The following is an 18334-nucleotide window of genomic DNA, read 5'->3' as shown; positions in this document are numbered from 1 at the left end:
CTGATACTGATCCCTGGTTCGCAAGGGGGAAAACACCACTAATCAAGGCTACACCTGGGCTATGTCAAATGAGCGAGAATTGCCCCCACCCTCTATTGTTTTGGGTCTGTCTATAAAAAAAACAAGACGGGCCAAGCGCTACAATTTCTATGTTTTATCAATTCTTCTGTGATATACTGTGACATGATCTCGGTAAAGACGGCCAACCGACTAGTAAAATCCGCATGGAATATAAAAAAAAAACGTTTAAAACTTGAAACGACAAGACAATGCCAGAAATAGATTGGGCCTGTGTGTCAAAAAAATACATTTAGAGCAATATTTTTTTATTCAAATATTTGAAAAGTCAAAATACAAATCAATCGTTCTAGAAAAAATATTATTCGCATACATTTTAGTGGTAATCTATTTAATTTAACTATAGTACAACAATACAAGTTATATTTTCATCGATGTTTCCTTCATCTTAAACCCATTTCTATCGCATATATACAAAACCGATAGCTAGGTAAAATTTTTGTCCCCATCAATTGGTAATATTTTCAGCAATCTCCTATGTTTTCTGTAAACAGACAAATACTAACTTATATGCAAATAGAAGAGAGATTTAGAAGATAATTAAACAGTTCGTGGTAACGAACTGTAGTAAGGAGCGATCCGGCTCAATAGTAACCGAAACTCTAAAAATGGAATTTTGATACCAATAGTTACATAAAAAGAATTGCATTTTAATGCTGATTTTAAATATATAAGTTTCATCAAAATTAGTTATACTCATCAAAAGTTAAGAGCCTGAGAAAATTTGCCTCATTTTAGAAAATAGGGGAAACACCCCCTAAAAGTCATACAATCTTGACGAAAATTACACCATCAGATTCAGAGTATCAGAGAACCTTATTCTAGAAGTTTCAAGCTCCTATCTACAAAAATGTGGAATTTCGCATTTTAAGCCAGAAGACAGATGCGTGTTTATTTGTTTCTTTGTTGTTTTTTTTTCCAGGGGTGATCGTATCGACTGAGTGGTCCTAGAATGTCGCGAGAGGGCTCATTTTAACGGAAATTAAAAGTTATAGTGCCCTTTTTCAGTGCCCTTTTTCAGTGACCAAAAAATTGGAGGGCACATAGGCCCCCTCCCACGCTCATTTTTTCCCAAAAGTCACCGGATCAAAATTGTGAAATAGCCATTTTATTCATCATAGTCGAAAACCTAATAACTTTGTCTTTAGGGATGACTTACTCCCCCGCAAACCCCGCGGGAGGGGTTGCAAGTTACAAACTTTGACCTGTGTTTACATATAGTAATGGTTACTGGGAAGTGTACAGACGTTTTCAGGGGGATTTTTTTGTTTAGGGGGGGGTTACGTGGGAGGATATTTCCATGGAGAAACTTGTCATGGGGGAAATTTCAATGAAGGGGGCGCAGGGTTTTCTAGCATTATTTGAAGAAAACAATGAAAAAATAAATATGAAAAGTTTTTTTCTACTGAAAGTAAGGAGCAGCATTAAAGTTTAAAACGAGCAAAAATTATTACGCATATGAGGGGTTTACCTCCTTGTTATACCTCACTCTTGACGCTAAAGTATTTTTAGTAATTTCAACTATTTATTCTACGACTTTTGTGATTCAGAGGTCATTCTTAAGGAATTGGGACAAAATTTAAGCTTTAGGGTAAAGAGCGAGGTATCGACGAGGGTTGAACCCCCTCATACACGCAATAAAAACATACGAATATAGAAGTTCGTTACGTAAATTAATTCGTAAGTTACGTATATTTTTTACCAATGAAAACGTTTGTAAAAATTTAAAAGCTCTAGTTGCTTTTTTAAGTAATCAAAAAATTGGAGGGCAACTAGGCCTCCTCCCTCGCTCCTTTTTTCTCAAAATCTTCCGATTAATTGCAATTAATTAATATGCAAATTTCGTTTTAATTATTTATGTGCGGAGAGCCAAGATCAAAACATGTATTAATTCAAAAACGTCCAGAAATTAAATTAAAAAAAACAAGTTTTTTAAATGAAAGTAAGGAGCAACATTAAAACTTAAAACGAACAGAAATTACTCCGTATATGAAAGGGGCTTTTCCTCCTCAACGCCCCGCTCCTTACGCTAAAGTTTCTTACTGTTTTAAAAATAGAGTTAAGAGAAAGAGTCAAACTTTAGCGTAAAGAGCGGGGCGTTGAGGAGAAAAAGCCCCTTTCATATACGGAGTAATTTCTGTTCGTTTTAAGTTTTAATGTTGCTCCTTACTTTCATTTAAAAAAAACTTGTTTTTTTATTTAATGACCCTCCAAGAATGGTCCAATTAACCTCTTTCTTCTACAGGGAAGCCAAAATAAAATGTTATTTATTTCATTTTCATGACAATAATTGAACCTTTTATGTGCAAATTCTCGAAGATGCCGGTGAAAACATACTCCTCGGATTCTTTTTTTAAGTCAAACATACCTTTTGGGAAAGTTTGAGGAAGGTAGGAAGTGAAACGCATATTCAATGTCCAATTAACAAGAAGCAATGTTGACTTAATTTAATTTCATCGTCTTAGTTAAACAAAGATCTTTGTACAAGGTTTACTGTGTAGGCCTATGCTTAAAACAACACAAACAAGCCAAAATTAATTTAAAAAAATGTTTCATTTGCGTTAGTAAAGAGTGACGTTGAAACTTAAAGGGAACAAACGGCATTGTTTCGCATGAGGCTACGCCGATTGTACAAGATATATATATATACAAATTCAGGTTTAATTAAACCGAAGTATGAGATTTTCCAGTATATATAACATAAAAAAAAACCAGAGCTTTACTGAAAACTCAGCTTGCTTGAGCTTTTTAAAGTACCAAGGACAATAAAAATGAAATCTAATTCTTTAAATTGTTTAAGTGGGAACTTACTCAAAAATTTGTGTCTTTAAAAAATTTGGAAACCCGGACACTCAATTTCTTTCAAAAAGACCTCCATATACCGTTATGCAGTTTTAGCACTTAATAGGCGCCAAGTTTAAAAATAAGTCCGTGTGTGGAAATCAGCCAATAATGAGCGAAAAGTATTATTTTGGAGCTCGGTAAGTGTAACTTTGTTGGTGGCTGTGGCAAAAAAAAAAATAGTGCCGCCAGTAATTGCCAGTAAACTGGATTAACAAAACAGTGATTGAATGAGAATAAGAGAATTATATGAGAATGTAACCCTAACGTCTTGTTACCAAGTAGGAACTGAAAAGAAATGTATGTATCATCAAGTAGATAAATATTTAAGTTCTGCATTAATATGGTTATTGTCAAAATTATTTAAGATCAGTGCTTCAGATTATTAGTTAGCTTTTATCTAACTAATTAACTAATTATTAGTTTAACTATATAATTTAATTAATTATTAGTTAGCTTTCATTAGTTAGTCGATTAATTATCAATCGACTTACATTGGAGAACATTTTTTTTTTTAAAGACAAACGGTACCCTATTTTCTTATATTTATCCCTTTACGCATATCCATAGAATCCTTGTTTTCTTCTGATTCCGAAGTATAACCTTTATTACTTAATTTGTATTATATAAACCACAAATATTACAGTGTGAGCGGTGACATGGACACAATGAAAATCTGTCAGACTTAATGCGTTTTGTATGTCATACGTTAATAACACTTATCATCAGATACGTTTAAACCTGGGGGGTGTTACCCCTGTCTGATATAATCTGTGGTCAGCAAATTCTCTTTTTTTTGAATTTTAACGCGCGAAAAGGAGCGTCAAATTGTTGAGTAAGTTTATGCTTATTTTTTCGTAGTTCAGTGTGACAACAATGGTGAAATTTGCACAACCAAAATTTTGTTGATATTTGTGTAACATCTAAAAGGGAAATCCTAGAAAATCTCGGTTCACTGGTGTAATCAAACCTACGATAGAGCCACTTGGGAGGGGGGGATATTTTTATTTTGATGCCCTTGGTAGGTTAAAAAATTATGGTTATAGGCTACAGTAAAAGTTATCTAATCGATACCATAATTAGTGGAAATCTATTGAGGACCTCATAAGCTGGTTTTTTATCTTTTGCAGACTACTTCTGAAATTTCCTGCTCCCAAGAGAACATTCTGTTTTTTGGGGCGAAGAGGGTCATTTTTGTGCTTTCAGTTAAGTGCTAGTTTTTAGAATTCTACAAATTTTAGAAAATTTCCCGAGAGGATGATTTTGTTGATGTATCTTGCGTGATCTTCGAAACAAATATTCGTGTCCGTTTTAAGTTTCGACCTCCCTATTCACTCCCATATTTTTTTTTGTTTTATTTAATCTGTTTCAAGCGATGAGAACCATAATGAATCAATCAATCAATCGCCAATAAGATTCTCTTTGGCATTCGCTCTCTATCATCTACTCTAAAGCTATGAAATTTGAGCTCTAATAATTCAAGCTATAGAAATTTAATCAAGAGCTAATTGCGAAATAGGACCTTAGATCAGTGTTAGAGTGATATGGATACCGTGTTTCATTTCATTCAGTGGTGAACGACGAACGCAATATTATAACTGAATCCTTGCTGTAGAAAAACCTATTTTTGCCTACTAAAGAAGTATTATAACTGAATCCTTGCTATAAAAAAACCTATTTGTCTGCTAAAATTTTTAATTATTATAACTGAATCCTTGCTATAGAAAAACCTATTAGTCATCTGAAATTTTTAATTATTATAACTGCATCTTTGCTATAGAAAAACCTATTTGTCTATTAAAACTTTCAATACAAAATGTTTCAATGGCAGCAACAAAAAATACATGTTCTGGGTACTTTTATATTATTAATTAAAAAAAAAGTTTTTTCGGGGGAAGAAAAGAGCGAAGTTGAAACTTGAAACGAACAAAAATTATCACTTCATAGCCTATCTAACATAAATCAATGAAACTAATGCAAATAAGTCAATTGGAGATCTCTCCCTATTTTTGTAGGATTACAGAAAACTGGCGCTTTGCTGAAAACGCAAAACAATATAGGAGTTTTGATACGGTAAAGTAGACCTTTTAAGGACACTTTTAACAGTATTTAAAAGTAAAGCATTTTTAGATTCTTGCTTTATATATTTGTTTCGTTTAATTTGGTATCGCTTCTGCGCAATCAGCTTAGTTCAATGGTTGACTGTCGTTTTGAATCTGAAAAGGACATTTCATGGTTATTTTTTAGACAACTTCGAAGTGAAGGAATCTTTATAGCATTAGGACTGCAGACTCGCTTTAGAAGTTGTATCACAACTTAAAATTCTCCGTTTTATAGAGAGAAATAACTGATTTACAAAATTAGGGTTGATATGTTCTTCATTTCGAGTAATACTAGGTGAGACCAAGATGTCATCTGATAGATCCATCTATTATTTTATATGCTGTGTTATGACTTCTAAATCTATATATATAAAAATAAGTTGTCTGTGTGTGGATCTGTGGATCAGGTGACGTCATGTTTGTCCGCATTTCACACTAATACAAAAGAAGAAAAAAACTAAAAAAGGTAAAAACTACAAAAAAACTAAAAAGAAAAAAAAAACTAAAAAAGCTAAAAAACTAAAAAAAACTAAAAAAGGTAAAAATCTAATAACTAAAAAAAAACTGAAAAAAAATAAAAAAAGGCAAAAACTACAAAAAAAATAAAAACTAATAAAAAACTAAAAAAGCTAAAAAACTAAAAAAACTAAAAAAAAACTAAAAAAAGGTAAAAAACTAAAAAAAACTAAAAACTAAAAAAGAAAAAAACTAAAAAAAAGGAAAAAACTGAAAAATAAAAGAGAAAAAGAAAACTAAAAAAATATGAATAAATATATATAAAAATAAGTTGTTTGTGGGTTATGTCTGTCTGTCTGTCTGTCGAGTGACGTCGTGTTTGTCCGCATATGACGTCTGAATTATTTCACACTAATACAAAAGAAGAAAAAAAACTAAAAAAGGTAAAAACTACAAAAAAAACTAAAAAGAAAAAAAAAACTAAAAAAGCTAAAAAACTAAAAAAAAACTAAAAAAAGGAAAAAAACTAAAAACTAAAAAAACTGAAAAAACTAAAAAAAAGGCAAAAACTAAAAAAAAAACTAAAAACTGATAAAAAAAACTAAAAAAGCTAAAAAACTAAAAAAACTAAAAAAACTAAAAAAAGGTAAAAAACAAAAAAAAAACTAAAAACTAAAAAAGAAAAAACTAAAAAAAAGGAAAAAACTGAAAAATAAGAGAAAAAGAAAACTAAAAAAATATTAATAAACATAAAAAATATAAATATAAATATAATATAAATTAGCAATCAACAAAGCACCGAGACACAAATGACGACCGGGACACAGGGAGTATAAATGACGACCAGGACATAAGTAAAAAAAAAAAAAACTAAAAAAAACTAAAAAAACTGTCTGTCTGTCGAGTGACGTCGTGTTTGTCCGCATATGACGTCTGAATTATTTCACACTAATACAAAAGAAGAAAAAAAACTAAAAAAGATAAAAACTACAAAAAAAACTAAAAAGAAAAAAACTAAAAAAGCTAAAATTAAAAAAAAACTAAAAAAAGGTAAAAAACTAAAAACTAAAAAAACTGAAAAAACTAAAAAAAGGCAAAAACTAAAAAAAAAACTAAAAACTAATAAAAAAACTAAAAAAGCTAAAAAGCTAAAAAAACTAAAAAAAGGTAAAAAACAAAAAAAAACTAAAAACTAAAAAAGAAAAAACTAAAAAAAAGGAAAAAACTGAAAAATAAGAGAAAAAGAAAAAAAGGAAAAAACTGAAAAATAAGAGAAAAAGACACAGGGAGTATAAATGACGACCAGGACATAAGTAAAAAAAAAAAAAATAAAAAAACTAAAAAAATGGTAAAAACTACAAAAAAACTAAAAACTAATAAAAAAACTAAAAAATCTAAAAATCTAAATAAACTAAAAAAGAAAAAAAAGAAAAAAATAAAGGAGAAAAACAAAACTAAAAAACGAATGTATATACAGACCGGGACACCGGGATACAAATGACGACCGGGACACAGGGAATATAAATGACGAACGGGACACAGGGACACAACTACAATGGGGACGCCGGGGGGCACAGGGGGATATAAATGACGACCGGGACACAAGGAATATAAATGACGCCCGGGACACTCAAAGAGAAATCACAGACTGGAACACCGGGACACAAATGACGACCGGGACACAGGGAATACAAATGACGACCGGGACACAGGGAATATAAATGACGACCGGGACACAGGGGCATAACTACAAAGGGGACGCCGGGGTGCACAGGGGGACATATAAATGACGATGGCGACTCAGGGAATGGTCGATTAGCAATCACCATCAACAAAGCTCAAGGGCAATCATTAGAATCATGAGGTATAGATCTGAATACGGATTGTTTTCCCATGGACCATTATATGTTGCATGTTCAAGAGTCGGTAAACCTGAAAATCTATTTATATGCACAGACAATGGGACAGCAAAGAATGTTGTATATTCGCAAGTTTTACGTAGTTAAAAACATATATATATATATATATATATATATATATATATATATATATATATATATATATATATATATATATATATATATCTATATTCACAGGTGGGACATAGGGACACAACTACAATGGCGCGTAACTAATATGGCGCGTAACGACTTACGCGCGCGGGGGGGCTTGGGGGGGGCGCGAAGTGCCCCCACCAACTAGGTGTTGGGGTGGCGCGAAGCGCCACCCCAACAGCTAGTGTAAAATAATTTTAATTGTATACTGAAAGTTACTGATATCACAGCTCCTGTAGGGCTATGAAAAGCGTTATAAATCAGTTTGTTCTTGTGAGCCTACGTATTTACTTTTGACTCCTATATCAATGTTCTTGTTTTTTATGCTTGGCTTTTGTGTTTTCAGTAATGCGCTAGTTTTCTGTAATCCTACAAACATAGAGAAATATCACCAGTTGATCTATTTGCATTATTTTTATTGATATATGTTAGAAAGGCTGTGAAGTAATAATTTTTGTTCGTTTTAAGTTTCGACTTCGCTCTTTACCTCCCTCGAAAAAACTTTGTTTAAAAAAATTAATCTATGCTCGTTTTTGATTAAAATCTAATTTAGAAACATCACTGCTATGACCTATTTTATTTATACGGAATAATTTCTCTTCGTTTTAAGTTTTAATGTCGCTCCTTATTTTCAGTTAAAAACTTATTTTTTTATGCAATTTCTAATCATATCCAATGTAGGGGAGATAAGACACCTCAACCCTTATTAAGGAGTTGAACTTAGAAGCCGGACAAGAATTGAAGGAAAAAATAATTTTAGGGTATAAAAAAAAAAAAAAATCAAAACATGGTTTCGTTTCTCTTTGTAAAAAATTTAAAAAACGAGAAATAGATCTTTAAGTCTTTGTTTAAAAAAAAAATAAATTAGGTCACACTTAAGAAAGCAGCTCCAGGCGAGTAACTTCGACGCAAAAGGCTAACTGAGCGGACAGGTTCGTGTATCGACATACTTGCGGGAAATTTTGCTAGCTGAACAGAAATGTGCTTTAGGCTTAGGGATTTATTTGACCTGTCCCTAAATGAAAAGCCACTCATTACTTCGAAATGAACGGACATTTAAAAAAAAGATCGACTCTTGTTTAGGTACGATAAATGGTATTAGCCTATAAACTAAGTTAATGTTCATTTCAAACATTTTGGGAAGAATTACCTGAATTCTGCTACAGATTTGTTTTCATTTTTCTTTCTTCTTCTTTGGATGCACAATTTTACGTATGGAGAGAATATTACGGTGGAGTTGTCAAGTAAACAATTTGAATAAGTAAGTATACCAATAAGTAATCCTTCTTTTAATATACAATTTTGAGTTGTTCCAGAGCCACATGCCTACACTTCTCCAATCACTAAGTGGCAAGGAGTTGGGGTCAGGGGCGTTATTTTCTATGGAGCAGAGGGGGTAACTTCCCCTCTCAGACCTCAGTATTCCTTCAGACACCGCTTGCCCCCCCTCCCAGCTGAAATTTAGTTTCTCAAAAATGTTGTCAAAACTAAGATAAGCCTGCATAATTCAAGCATCCTCTGAAGCAGGTCAGTTTTCTTTAGTAGCCTACATCTTTACCTTTTTATTATTATACGGCTTGTTTTTTTTTTAAGTTTTCTCTGTCATTTTCACTTGACTTGGGAAAATTGGCTCCAACTTTGACCCCCACCCCACAGGATTTTGACAAAATTACGTCATTAGTTGGGGTATGGGTTTAGTGATCCACTCAGAATGTCGTTGCAAACCATGGACTGGATGACCTCTATTTCCTTTGAATCAAAATGCTTGACCAAATACTTTCCTGGGACATGCTATAAAAAATGAGTGCATCGCATTTACAAAAACAATGAGATTATTTGAAAATGATCATATAGAAGAAATAAAACCATGACTAAAAAAAAGACCCAAGCAGGAATCGAACGCAAGACAGTCTAATTCGAAGTTGAGCGCTGTACTAACAGAATCACGGCTTTAATAATCTAATTTGATGTATTAGTATTTGTAAATTGATTGCGTAGCTTATTAAGGGGCCTGGAGGAGGAAAATACGAGAGGTGCTCTTGTAAACCTCCAATTAGGGGTTTTGGACCATAATTATTACAATGATGATATCGTTTTATTCTTCCAAGCTTTTCCACTTAAGAAGCGACATCAAAAGTGTTGTTTGTAGTGCTTCATCACACTTATGGATGGTAGAATTGATAAACATCACGTAGATAGGGAGCAATAGCTTTCAAACGAGCCATTAAACGTCACTCTAAAAATTTCTGATACCCCACTAGCCCCAGGTTTTCCATTTGCGACGTGTAACCAGAAGTTCCGTTTGCAGTGCCATTTGGAGCTTGCTGATGGTTGAATTTATTGGAAGGACATTGATATGAGCAATATTTTTTATATGAGCTATTAAAAATCTGTCCAGATACCTGCGATACCAATGCGCCCAATACCGATACGCGTGATATTAGTACGTCCAATACCGATACAGTGTGCAACCCTTTCCCCGGGGACTATGGAGGGTCATATCATCACCAAAACCAAAGATATTTGAACTTTGAACTATTTTGAACACAATGGCTATATCAAAATTGTGATTGGAAGACTTTGGAGGGAAGGGGCCTTGGGGGGGGGGCTAGTTGCGCTCCAATCTTTTTGTAACTTAAAAAAAGCATTAGCAAATTTAATTTCCATTTGAATGAGCTATTACACATCTCTCTATGATGTTCTGGTCACCCCCTAGCCTTGCTAGGAAAAAAAGAAAGAAAGAAAAAAAAAACAAAAAAAACCGGAGACAGACCAGTGCTACCCATGCAAAAAGTCATTTTCCTTGTTGTTCAAGGAGGGGGCTCTATTTTCCCACAACTAGGTTTTCGACTGTGCTGATTCCAATGATAGACTTTTCATTTTGATCTTATGCCATTTTTGAGAGGTTTCACACTTTTTCGAAATCACCATAAACTTCTTTTCACAGTATACTTTTACTTTTAAGACGAACCGAAATAATAGTTACTATTCCTGAATCAGTGTCAGATGGCATTTATTTTCACCAGGCAGTTTTTTTTCTAATCATGTTTTTTAACTTTTGGTTACCATGAGCTGTGGTTCGCCCTTTACTAGGTTGCTGCTACCGCTGCAACCATGATACTAAACACCCTTAAGAAGTGAAGTTAGGTTGATCAAAATGAAATATACCAAATCATGACGAAAATAAAATGTTTAATTTATGTAATGATATAAATTGGAGTGCTTTTGTCTTATAGCCACCACACTCAATATCTTGTATCGCAAACATGAGACGGTAACCGGTTTTCATGGTCTTTATGCCAGACAATATTAGCTTCGGCTCGTTGGGAAACTATATTGTAGCTAAATTTTAATTAAATATTTATTTGGTATTTTGGTTAGATTAGTATAGGTTACGTATTTAATATAATGCGGTCTGGGCGGCCCCCTTCTATAATTCTTTATTGTTAGCATTAGCCAAACTTCACTTCTCGAAAGAACTTGTGTGTGGTGGCTATAAGACACAATTAACTAATTCTGGCTATTTTTTGCATATTAGACGGCGAGGGCGAAGTAACACAACATTATCCCCCCTACCCCACCCCCATGTGTGCAAATATATACCTAATATTATACAAGTTTAATCCGCTCTGTCACCCGTCGTTTGCCTTTGTGGCCAGTTTTCTTAGATCTTACATTCAGCAAACTTCTCGACTGTGTGGTATAATACATAAGTACCTTTTTGATGCAAATAATTCCTTATTCCTTTTTTCCTGCAGAATATTTTCCTTGGTTCTGCGTATTCGCCTCTGTAGAGTTTCTCCTTCGTATTGATCTTTAATTTTTTTTTTCTCAGCAGTAAAAGCATTCGCTTCTTTAAGCTCTGCACTGATGCGCCGACTTCAGTCTATTCGGTATGGTATACTTGTAAAGTTATCAGTGATGCTTGGTTATGTTGAGGCTGATCGTAGCTTTGTATGGTTTGCCAATGAAAGGGTAGGTGTAGGTGCAATTAAGTTTGTCAAGTGCCGGAACTAATTTTTGAAAAGAGGTAGGCTATTGGTTGATGCATGAAGGTACTATGCTCTTAAACTTGGGAAAGGGCTTTTGCACTGTAGAAATACGCTTGTACAGAAGTAATTAAAAAAATTGTATGGATAGTTAGTTGTATGGGTATTTTTTTATGTATTTTATATTTGTTTTGTATTTAATTGTATGGGTAGTTTTGTAGTGCATTGGTAAAATATTATTAAAAGCTTTGTATGATATGCCAACGATTTTTTTTTTGCTACACAGGCCATACACACGAAGAGTACGTCATACTCTTGATAATAACTGAACTCACGCGCTTCATTCACACATCAGGTTAAATCTTTTGATGGGTAATCCAGTTACCACTTTCCCTTGTCACACTCAACTCTCCACTGATAATTCAAAACAAAAAGACATGAAGGTAAATTCTCTTCTTGTATTGACATGTTCGGTTAACATTTATGAAACAAACTATTGTTTTTGATGGACTTTGAATAAGAAAACTGACTTAGGACTTATCATGTCCTTGTTCTGTAGTCTGACCCCTAGGAGAAGGGAAGAAAGGGATCAGAACCTTTATCCTAAGGAAGAAGGCTTTAAAATGAAGCATTCACCCCTTTCCCTCCAAAAAGAGCCGAGCTTTGATGACCTTTTACAATCTCTGTGCTGTAAAAATGAAACATAGAGAAATAGATCTACCGGGGGAAATCAGGTTAAGTCAAGCGTTAAGTTATGTCTTATGCTGGTTTATAAGACTTTAAAGTTTTTAAAATTTATTTCTTGAATTTAGAAAAAAGCCTTCATTGGCTTAAGATCCCGTATAGATAATTATATAATTGCGTTTTCAAAACTGGAGTAAATGAAAAAGAGACTAAAAACTCAAATCTAAGGTAAAAACTTCTTTGTCAAAACTTAGTTAGGTAATAGACTTGTCATCTATTACAGACCCTGTCATCACTCTTAAGCCCTAGAAATAAAAAGAGGTTAGATATATCTGGTACTTTCCAAGATAACAAGAAGCCCCTTAACTAGAACTTAACCAAATAAAGAAATGCAGTGAAAAACATAAAGACAAAATCAACTGGCACTTGTTAATTACACGGAACACGCTCAAGATTTTTGATCTGCAAGATCTGACAAAAACTGGTTTAGCTATTTGTATTCGAAGACAATTAGCCTAGGCTCAGTGAAAAAACTACGTTGTAGGTATAGATACTAATCTGTTAGCCAGTACACACTCGAGAATTTAGATATATATATATATATATATATATATATATATATATATATATATATATATATATATATATATATATATATATATATATACTAGCTGTTGGGGTGGCGCTTCGCGCCACCCCAACACCTAGTTGGTGGGGGCGCTTCGCGCCCCCCCAAGCCCCCCCGCGCGCGTAAGTCGTTACGCGCCATTGTAGTTGTGTCCCTATGTCCCACCTGTGAATATAGATATATATATATATATATATATATATATATATATATATATATATATATATATATATATATATATATATATATATATGGTTTTAACTACGTAAAACTTGCGAATATACAACATTCTTTGCTGTCCCATTGTCTTTGCATATAAATAGATTGTCAGGTTTACCGACTCTTGAACATGCAACATATAATGGTCCATGGGAAAACAATCTGTATTCAGATCTATACCTCATGATTCTAATGATTGCCCTTGAGCTTTGTTGATGGTGATTGCTAATCGACCATTCCCTGTCCCGGTGTCCCGGTCGTCATTTACATCCCCCTGTTTTCCCCGGTGTCCCCGTTGTAGTTGTGTCCCTGTGTCCCGGTCGTCATTTATATTCCCTGTGTCCCGGTCGTCATTTGTATCCCGGTGTCCCGGTCTGTATATACATTCGTTTTTCAGTTTTGTTTTTCTCCTTTATTTTTTTCCTTTTTTTTTCTTTTTTAGCTTATTTAGATTTTTAGATTTTTTAGTTTTTTTATTAGTTTTTAGTTTTTTTTTCTTTTTAGTTTTTTTGTCCCGGTCGTCATTTATATCCCCCTGTTTCCCCCGGTGTCCCCGTTGTAGTTGTGTCCCTGTGTCCCGGTCGTCATTTATATTCCCTGTGTCCCGGTCGTCATTTGTATCCCGGTGTACCGGTCTGTATATACATTCGTTTTTTAGTTTTGTTTTTCTCCTTTATTTTTTTCCTTTTTTTTTCTTTTTTAGTTTATTTAGATTTTTAGATTTTTTAGTTTTTTTATTAGTTTTTAGTTTTTTTTTCTTTTTAGTTTTTTTGTAGTTTTTACCTTCTTTTTAGTTTTGTTAATTTTTTTTTTTACTTATGTCCTGGTCGTCATTTATACTCCCTGTGTCCCGGTGCTTTGTTGATTGCTAATCGAACATTCCTTTTGTCCTGGTCGCTTTCTCTTTGAGTGTCGTCATTTATTTTTTTCTTTTTTAGTTCTTTTAGTTTTTACCTTTTTTAGTTTTTTTTAGTTTTTTAGATGAAAATTTTTTTTAGTTTTTTCCTTTTTTTCTTTTTAGTTTTTTATTGGTTTTTACCTTTATGTTAGCTTATTTTTCAATTTCTTCCTTTTTTTTTTAGTTTTTTTTTATTTTTTATTTTTTTTAGTTTTTTACCTTTTTTTAGTTTTTTTAGTTTTTTTAGTTTTTTAGCTTTTTTACTTTTTTTATTAGTTTTTAGTTTTTTTGTAGTTTTTGCCTTTTTTTAGTTTTTTCAGTTTTTTTTAGTTTTTTATTGGTTTTTACCTTTATTTTAGCTTATTTTTCAGTTTTTTCCTTTTTTTTAGTTTTTTTTAGTTTTTAGTTTTTTTAGTTTTTTACCTTTTTTTAGTTTTTTTAGTTTTTTTAGTTTTTTAGCTTTTTTATTTTTTTTATTAGTTTTTAGTTTTTTTTGTAGTTTTTGCCTTTTTTTTAGTTTTTTTAGTTTTTTAGCTTTTTTATTAGTTTTTAGTTTTTTTTTGTAGTTTTTGCCTTTTTTTAGTTTTTTTAGTTTTTTAGCTTTTTTATTTTTTTTATTAGTTTTTAGTTTTTTTTGTAGTTTTTGCCTTTTTTTAGTTTTTTCAGTTTTGACGTCACCTGATCCAGTTTTTTCAGGTGACGTCACCTGATCCACGATCCACAGATCCACAGACAACTTATTTTTATATATATAGATATTTTTTTTTTTTTACTTATGTCCTGGTCGTCATTTATACTCCCTGTGTCCTGGTGCTTTGTTGATTGCTAATCGAACATTCCTTTTGTCCTGGTCGCTTTCTCTTTGAGTTTCGTCATTTATTTTTTTCTTTTTTAGTTCTTTTAGTTTTTACCTTTTTTAGTTTTTTTTAGTTTTTTAGATGAAAATTTTTTTCAGTTTTTTCCTTTTTTTCTTTTTAGTTTTTTTATTGGTTTTTACCTTTATTTTAGCTTATTTTTCAGTTTTTTCCTTTTTTTTAGTTTATTTTTATTTTTTTTTTTTTTTTGTTTTTTACCTTTTTTTAGTTTTTTTAGTTTTTTAGCTTTTTTACTTTTTTTGTTAGTTTTTAGTTTTTTTTGTAGTTTTTGCCTTTTTTTAGTTTTTTCAGTTTTTTTTTTAGTTTTTTATTGGTTTTTACCTTTATTTTAGCTTATTTTTCAGTTTTTTCCTTTTTTTTTAGTTTTTTTTAGTTTTTAGTTTTTTTAGTTTTTTACCTTTTTTTATTTTTTTTAGTTTTTTTAGTTTTTTAGCTTTTTTATTTTTTTTATTAGTTTTTAGTTTTTTTTTGTAGTTTTTGCCTTTTTTTAGTTTTTTTAGTTTTTTAGCTTTTTTATTAGTTTTTAGTTTTTTTGTAGTTTTTGCCTTTTTTTAGTTTTTTTAGTTTTTTAGCTTTTTTATTTTTTTTATTAGTTTTTAGTTTTTTTTGTAGTTTTTGCCTTTTTTTAGTTTTTTCAGTTTTGACGTCACCTGATCCAGTTTTTTCAGGTGACGTCACCTGATCCATCCACAGACAGACAGACAACTTATTTTTATATATATATATAGATAGATATATATATATATATATATATATATATATATATATATATATATATATACATCAATTTGGGCTGTTGCCTTTATTTGGACATTGGGGGGGGGGGTTAATTATTGCAGGACTGCATGCAAAATGCAACCTAAATTAACCATAATACTAACTAAATATTTATTATAACCTAGCTACAATATAGTTTTCCACTGAGACAAAGCTAATTGTCTCCGTATAAATACATCAATAAACCGGTTATTGTCTGGGTACTTACGTATTAAACAGTCAACACTCAAGAAGCGAAGTTAGGTTAATCCTAATGGATAATACTAAAACATGATGAAAATATTATGCTCTAGAAACAAATTTGGGCTATATAATTGCACATTAGGGGAGTTGGAGTGGGAGTAACCTAACCCTTACCCCCCTAATGTGCAAATATATAGCTCAAATTGTATAATTCCAATGTATTTTGTCACCGGCCCCTGGTTTTCACTGAGCTTAAGATATTTGTTTCTTAATATAGAGAGATAAAATCGGTTTGTTCTCAAGTTTTACACAGCATAAACTTGGTTGATCACGTTGTAATAGGCCTACATAAGTACAGAATTGGGTACTTATCTATTACAGCGTTTATGTTAAGTTCTTAATCCGTCGATGCACTGTAGAACCGGTTTCTTTGTTATTTTCTTTCAGCTTAGCGTGAGACAAGACAAAGAAAAGTGACAGGATAGATGGGAAATATATAATTTGGGCTATATTTTTCCAGATTGGGGGGGGGGTAAATTATTTGGGTATTGTGAAGTTAAAAAGCAATTGTTACTTCATAATATGCACAGTAATTGTACCTAACACATTTTGCATGCAGACTTGCCATACTTTACTCCCTTCCTCCTAATGTGCAAATGTGTTGTCCAACTTTGTTTCTAAAATATTATGTTTTCATCTTATTTTGTTATATTTAATTAGGATTAGTCAGAGAAACAGGTTCTACTTTGATGAAGACTTAACATAGGCGCTATAATAGACACGTACTCATAGATTTGGTATTTTGGTTAGGTTGGGTATTTAATATAGTGCGATCTGGGTGGCCTGCTTTCCACAATTTTCTGCTGTAGTCCCCATAACTTTATTACTAAAGTAATGTATTTTCATCATATTTTGGTATATTTTATTATGGTTAACCTAACTTCACTTATTGGGCGTGTTCCGTATAATCAACAAGTACCAATCAACGTCTAAACAATAAAAAAAGATACAAAGTAAATTAGACAGCACCGCCAATAATAGTAAAATGGCAGAAAATGAAATAAGCCGATTTGGATTAATACCAGGCCCATCGCACTTTTTATAATTCACAGCATTTTGAGTCTGCAACAAAACATATAAATAATGTACCGGTATGTTTTCTGTAAGGCTGTTTCAAGCTATACTTGATATGGGATTTAAAAATCTGTTTAGGAAGCTAGTTTTGATTTAGCTTAAATGACTAAGTAGACTATTATTAGTGTCTGTTAAAACCTACACATTTTGTTCATGATCTGTCTCTGGTTGTTGCTGTCTTTTTGTCTGCTTTTACATTTGGATTCGTCCATGCTGCTTATATTTTATCTTGTCTTACTCACGACAGGTGTCTCTTAAATGTTTTCCATGGACCCACCCCTCTTTATTTCTGAAATAAACTTCAAACACACAAAAATATAAATATTTGGACACTAGCCCCCCCTCCCCGAGAATGTTCGGATTTTCTTCATACGTTTTATGTTGAGTATTTATTTCGAAGAAATACTTCTTTCGTTCTGTACGAACACTTGTGAAATGAAATTAAAAATGGGCTATGAGGTGTAAAGCAGCGTTACCAACGCTTTGAAAAAAAATGCGCCAGTTTTCCAACTAAAATTATACCACTAGAGATTAATTTGTACTGTCTGCACATCAGGATAAAAATTTGCCGCAACACGAAGAAGATTTTTGACAAGTTGAAATTTGAACAGATATGATTCAGAAAGAAGCATGAAAACCAAAACGGACTGTAAAATTTGTATTGTATTAAAAAAAATTTCGGTATTTAATAATTATACGGAACACACTCAGGAATTACGCTTAGATTAGAGCTCAGAAAACCGGTTTAAACGACAAGTGACAGGTAATACAATGCATTGAACTTAGACAGAAAGTGTTGGACTTGTATAATTTGGGCTTGCACATTAGGGGAGGATGGGGGTTAGATTAGGGGTGCTGTCCAGATACTTTACCACCCCTCCCTTACTGTGAAAATATGTAGCCCAAATTATATAATTATATAAACTAAAGGTTATATGAAGTTTCTATTTCATTAGGATTAATCTAATTTCGCTTCTTAGGTGTGATCCGTATTATCAAAAAGTACCAAATTTTCAAATGTACTTCATTTTACCAGGACCTCTAAACTGCATCACCGTGTTGGCAACGCTGGTGTACAATTAGAGATATTAAATATTATACAGTTGACGCTCTGGATCGCCCAGTGTCTTCTATACATGTAAATCCTTATGGTCGTTTTTGAACTTTGTTCCACGTTTCGTGCATCTAAGGTCAAACATCCTGATTAGGATCCTGATGATGTAAAGCCCTTCCTTCATTATTGTTCATATTGGACTGATAGCAAAAGTAGAATCGCACAGGTATCTTCGCCTGAAAATGTCATAGTGAAGACATGTCTCAAGTGTCTTCTTTGCTTTTTGACAAAAGCGATATCCTCAATTCCTGGTTTCCTGCTTTGGAATGGAATTTTTTTTCAAATCGTTGTTACTTTTTGTT

General features: G+C 32.4%; 1 protein-coding gene across 7 annotated transcripts in view; it reads left to right on the top strand.

The window, feature by feature from the left end:
• The window catches only part of LOC136031809 (uncharacterized), a 135644-nt gene that overhangs the window by 17562 nt on the left and 99748 nt on the right, over positions 1–18334 (top strand). For 3 of the 7 annotated variants that reach the window (XM_065711619.1, XM_065711618.1, XM_065711620.1), the window contains exon 1: positions 11386–11506. The exons of 2 other annotated variants lie outside the window; for them this stretch is intronic. In XM_065711619.1, coding sequence (XP_065567691.1) covers positions 11402–11506 — 105 coding nt within the window. In that variant the 5' untranslated portion in view covers positions 11386–11401. Of the gene's footprint in view, positions 1–11385; positions 11562–18334 lie in introns of those variants that run through there. 2 more of the 7 variants (XM_065711625.1, XM_065711622.1) reach the window with 2 other exon arrangements.

Source organism: Artemia franciscana, chromosome 10 (genome assembly GCF_032884065.1).
Source record: "Artemia franciscana chromosome 10, ASM3288406v1, whole genome shotgun sequence".
NCBI lineage: Eukaryota > Metazoa > Arthropoda > Branchiopoda > Anostraca > Artemiidae > Artemia > Artemia franciscana.
The sequence above is the reverse complement of the archived record's forward strand: the minus strand, read 5'-3'. Positions and strand labels throughout refer to the sequence as shown.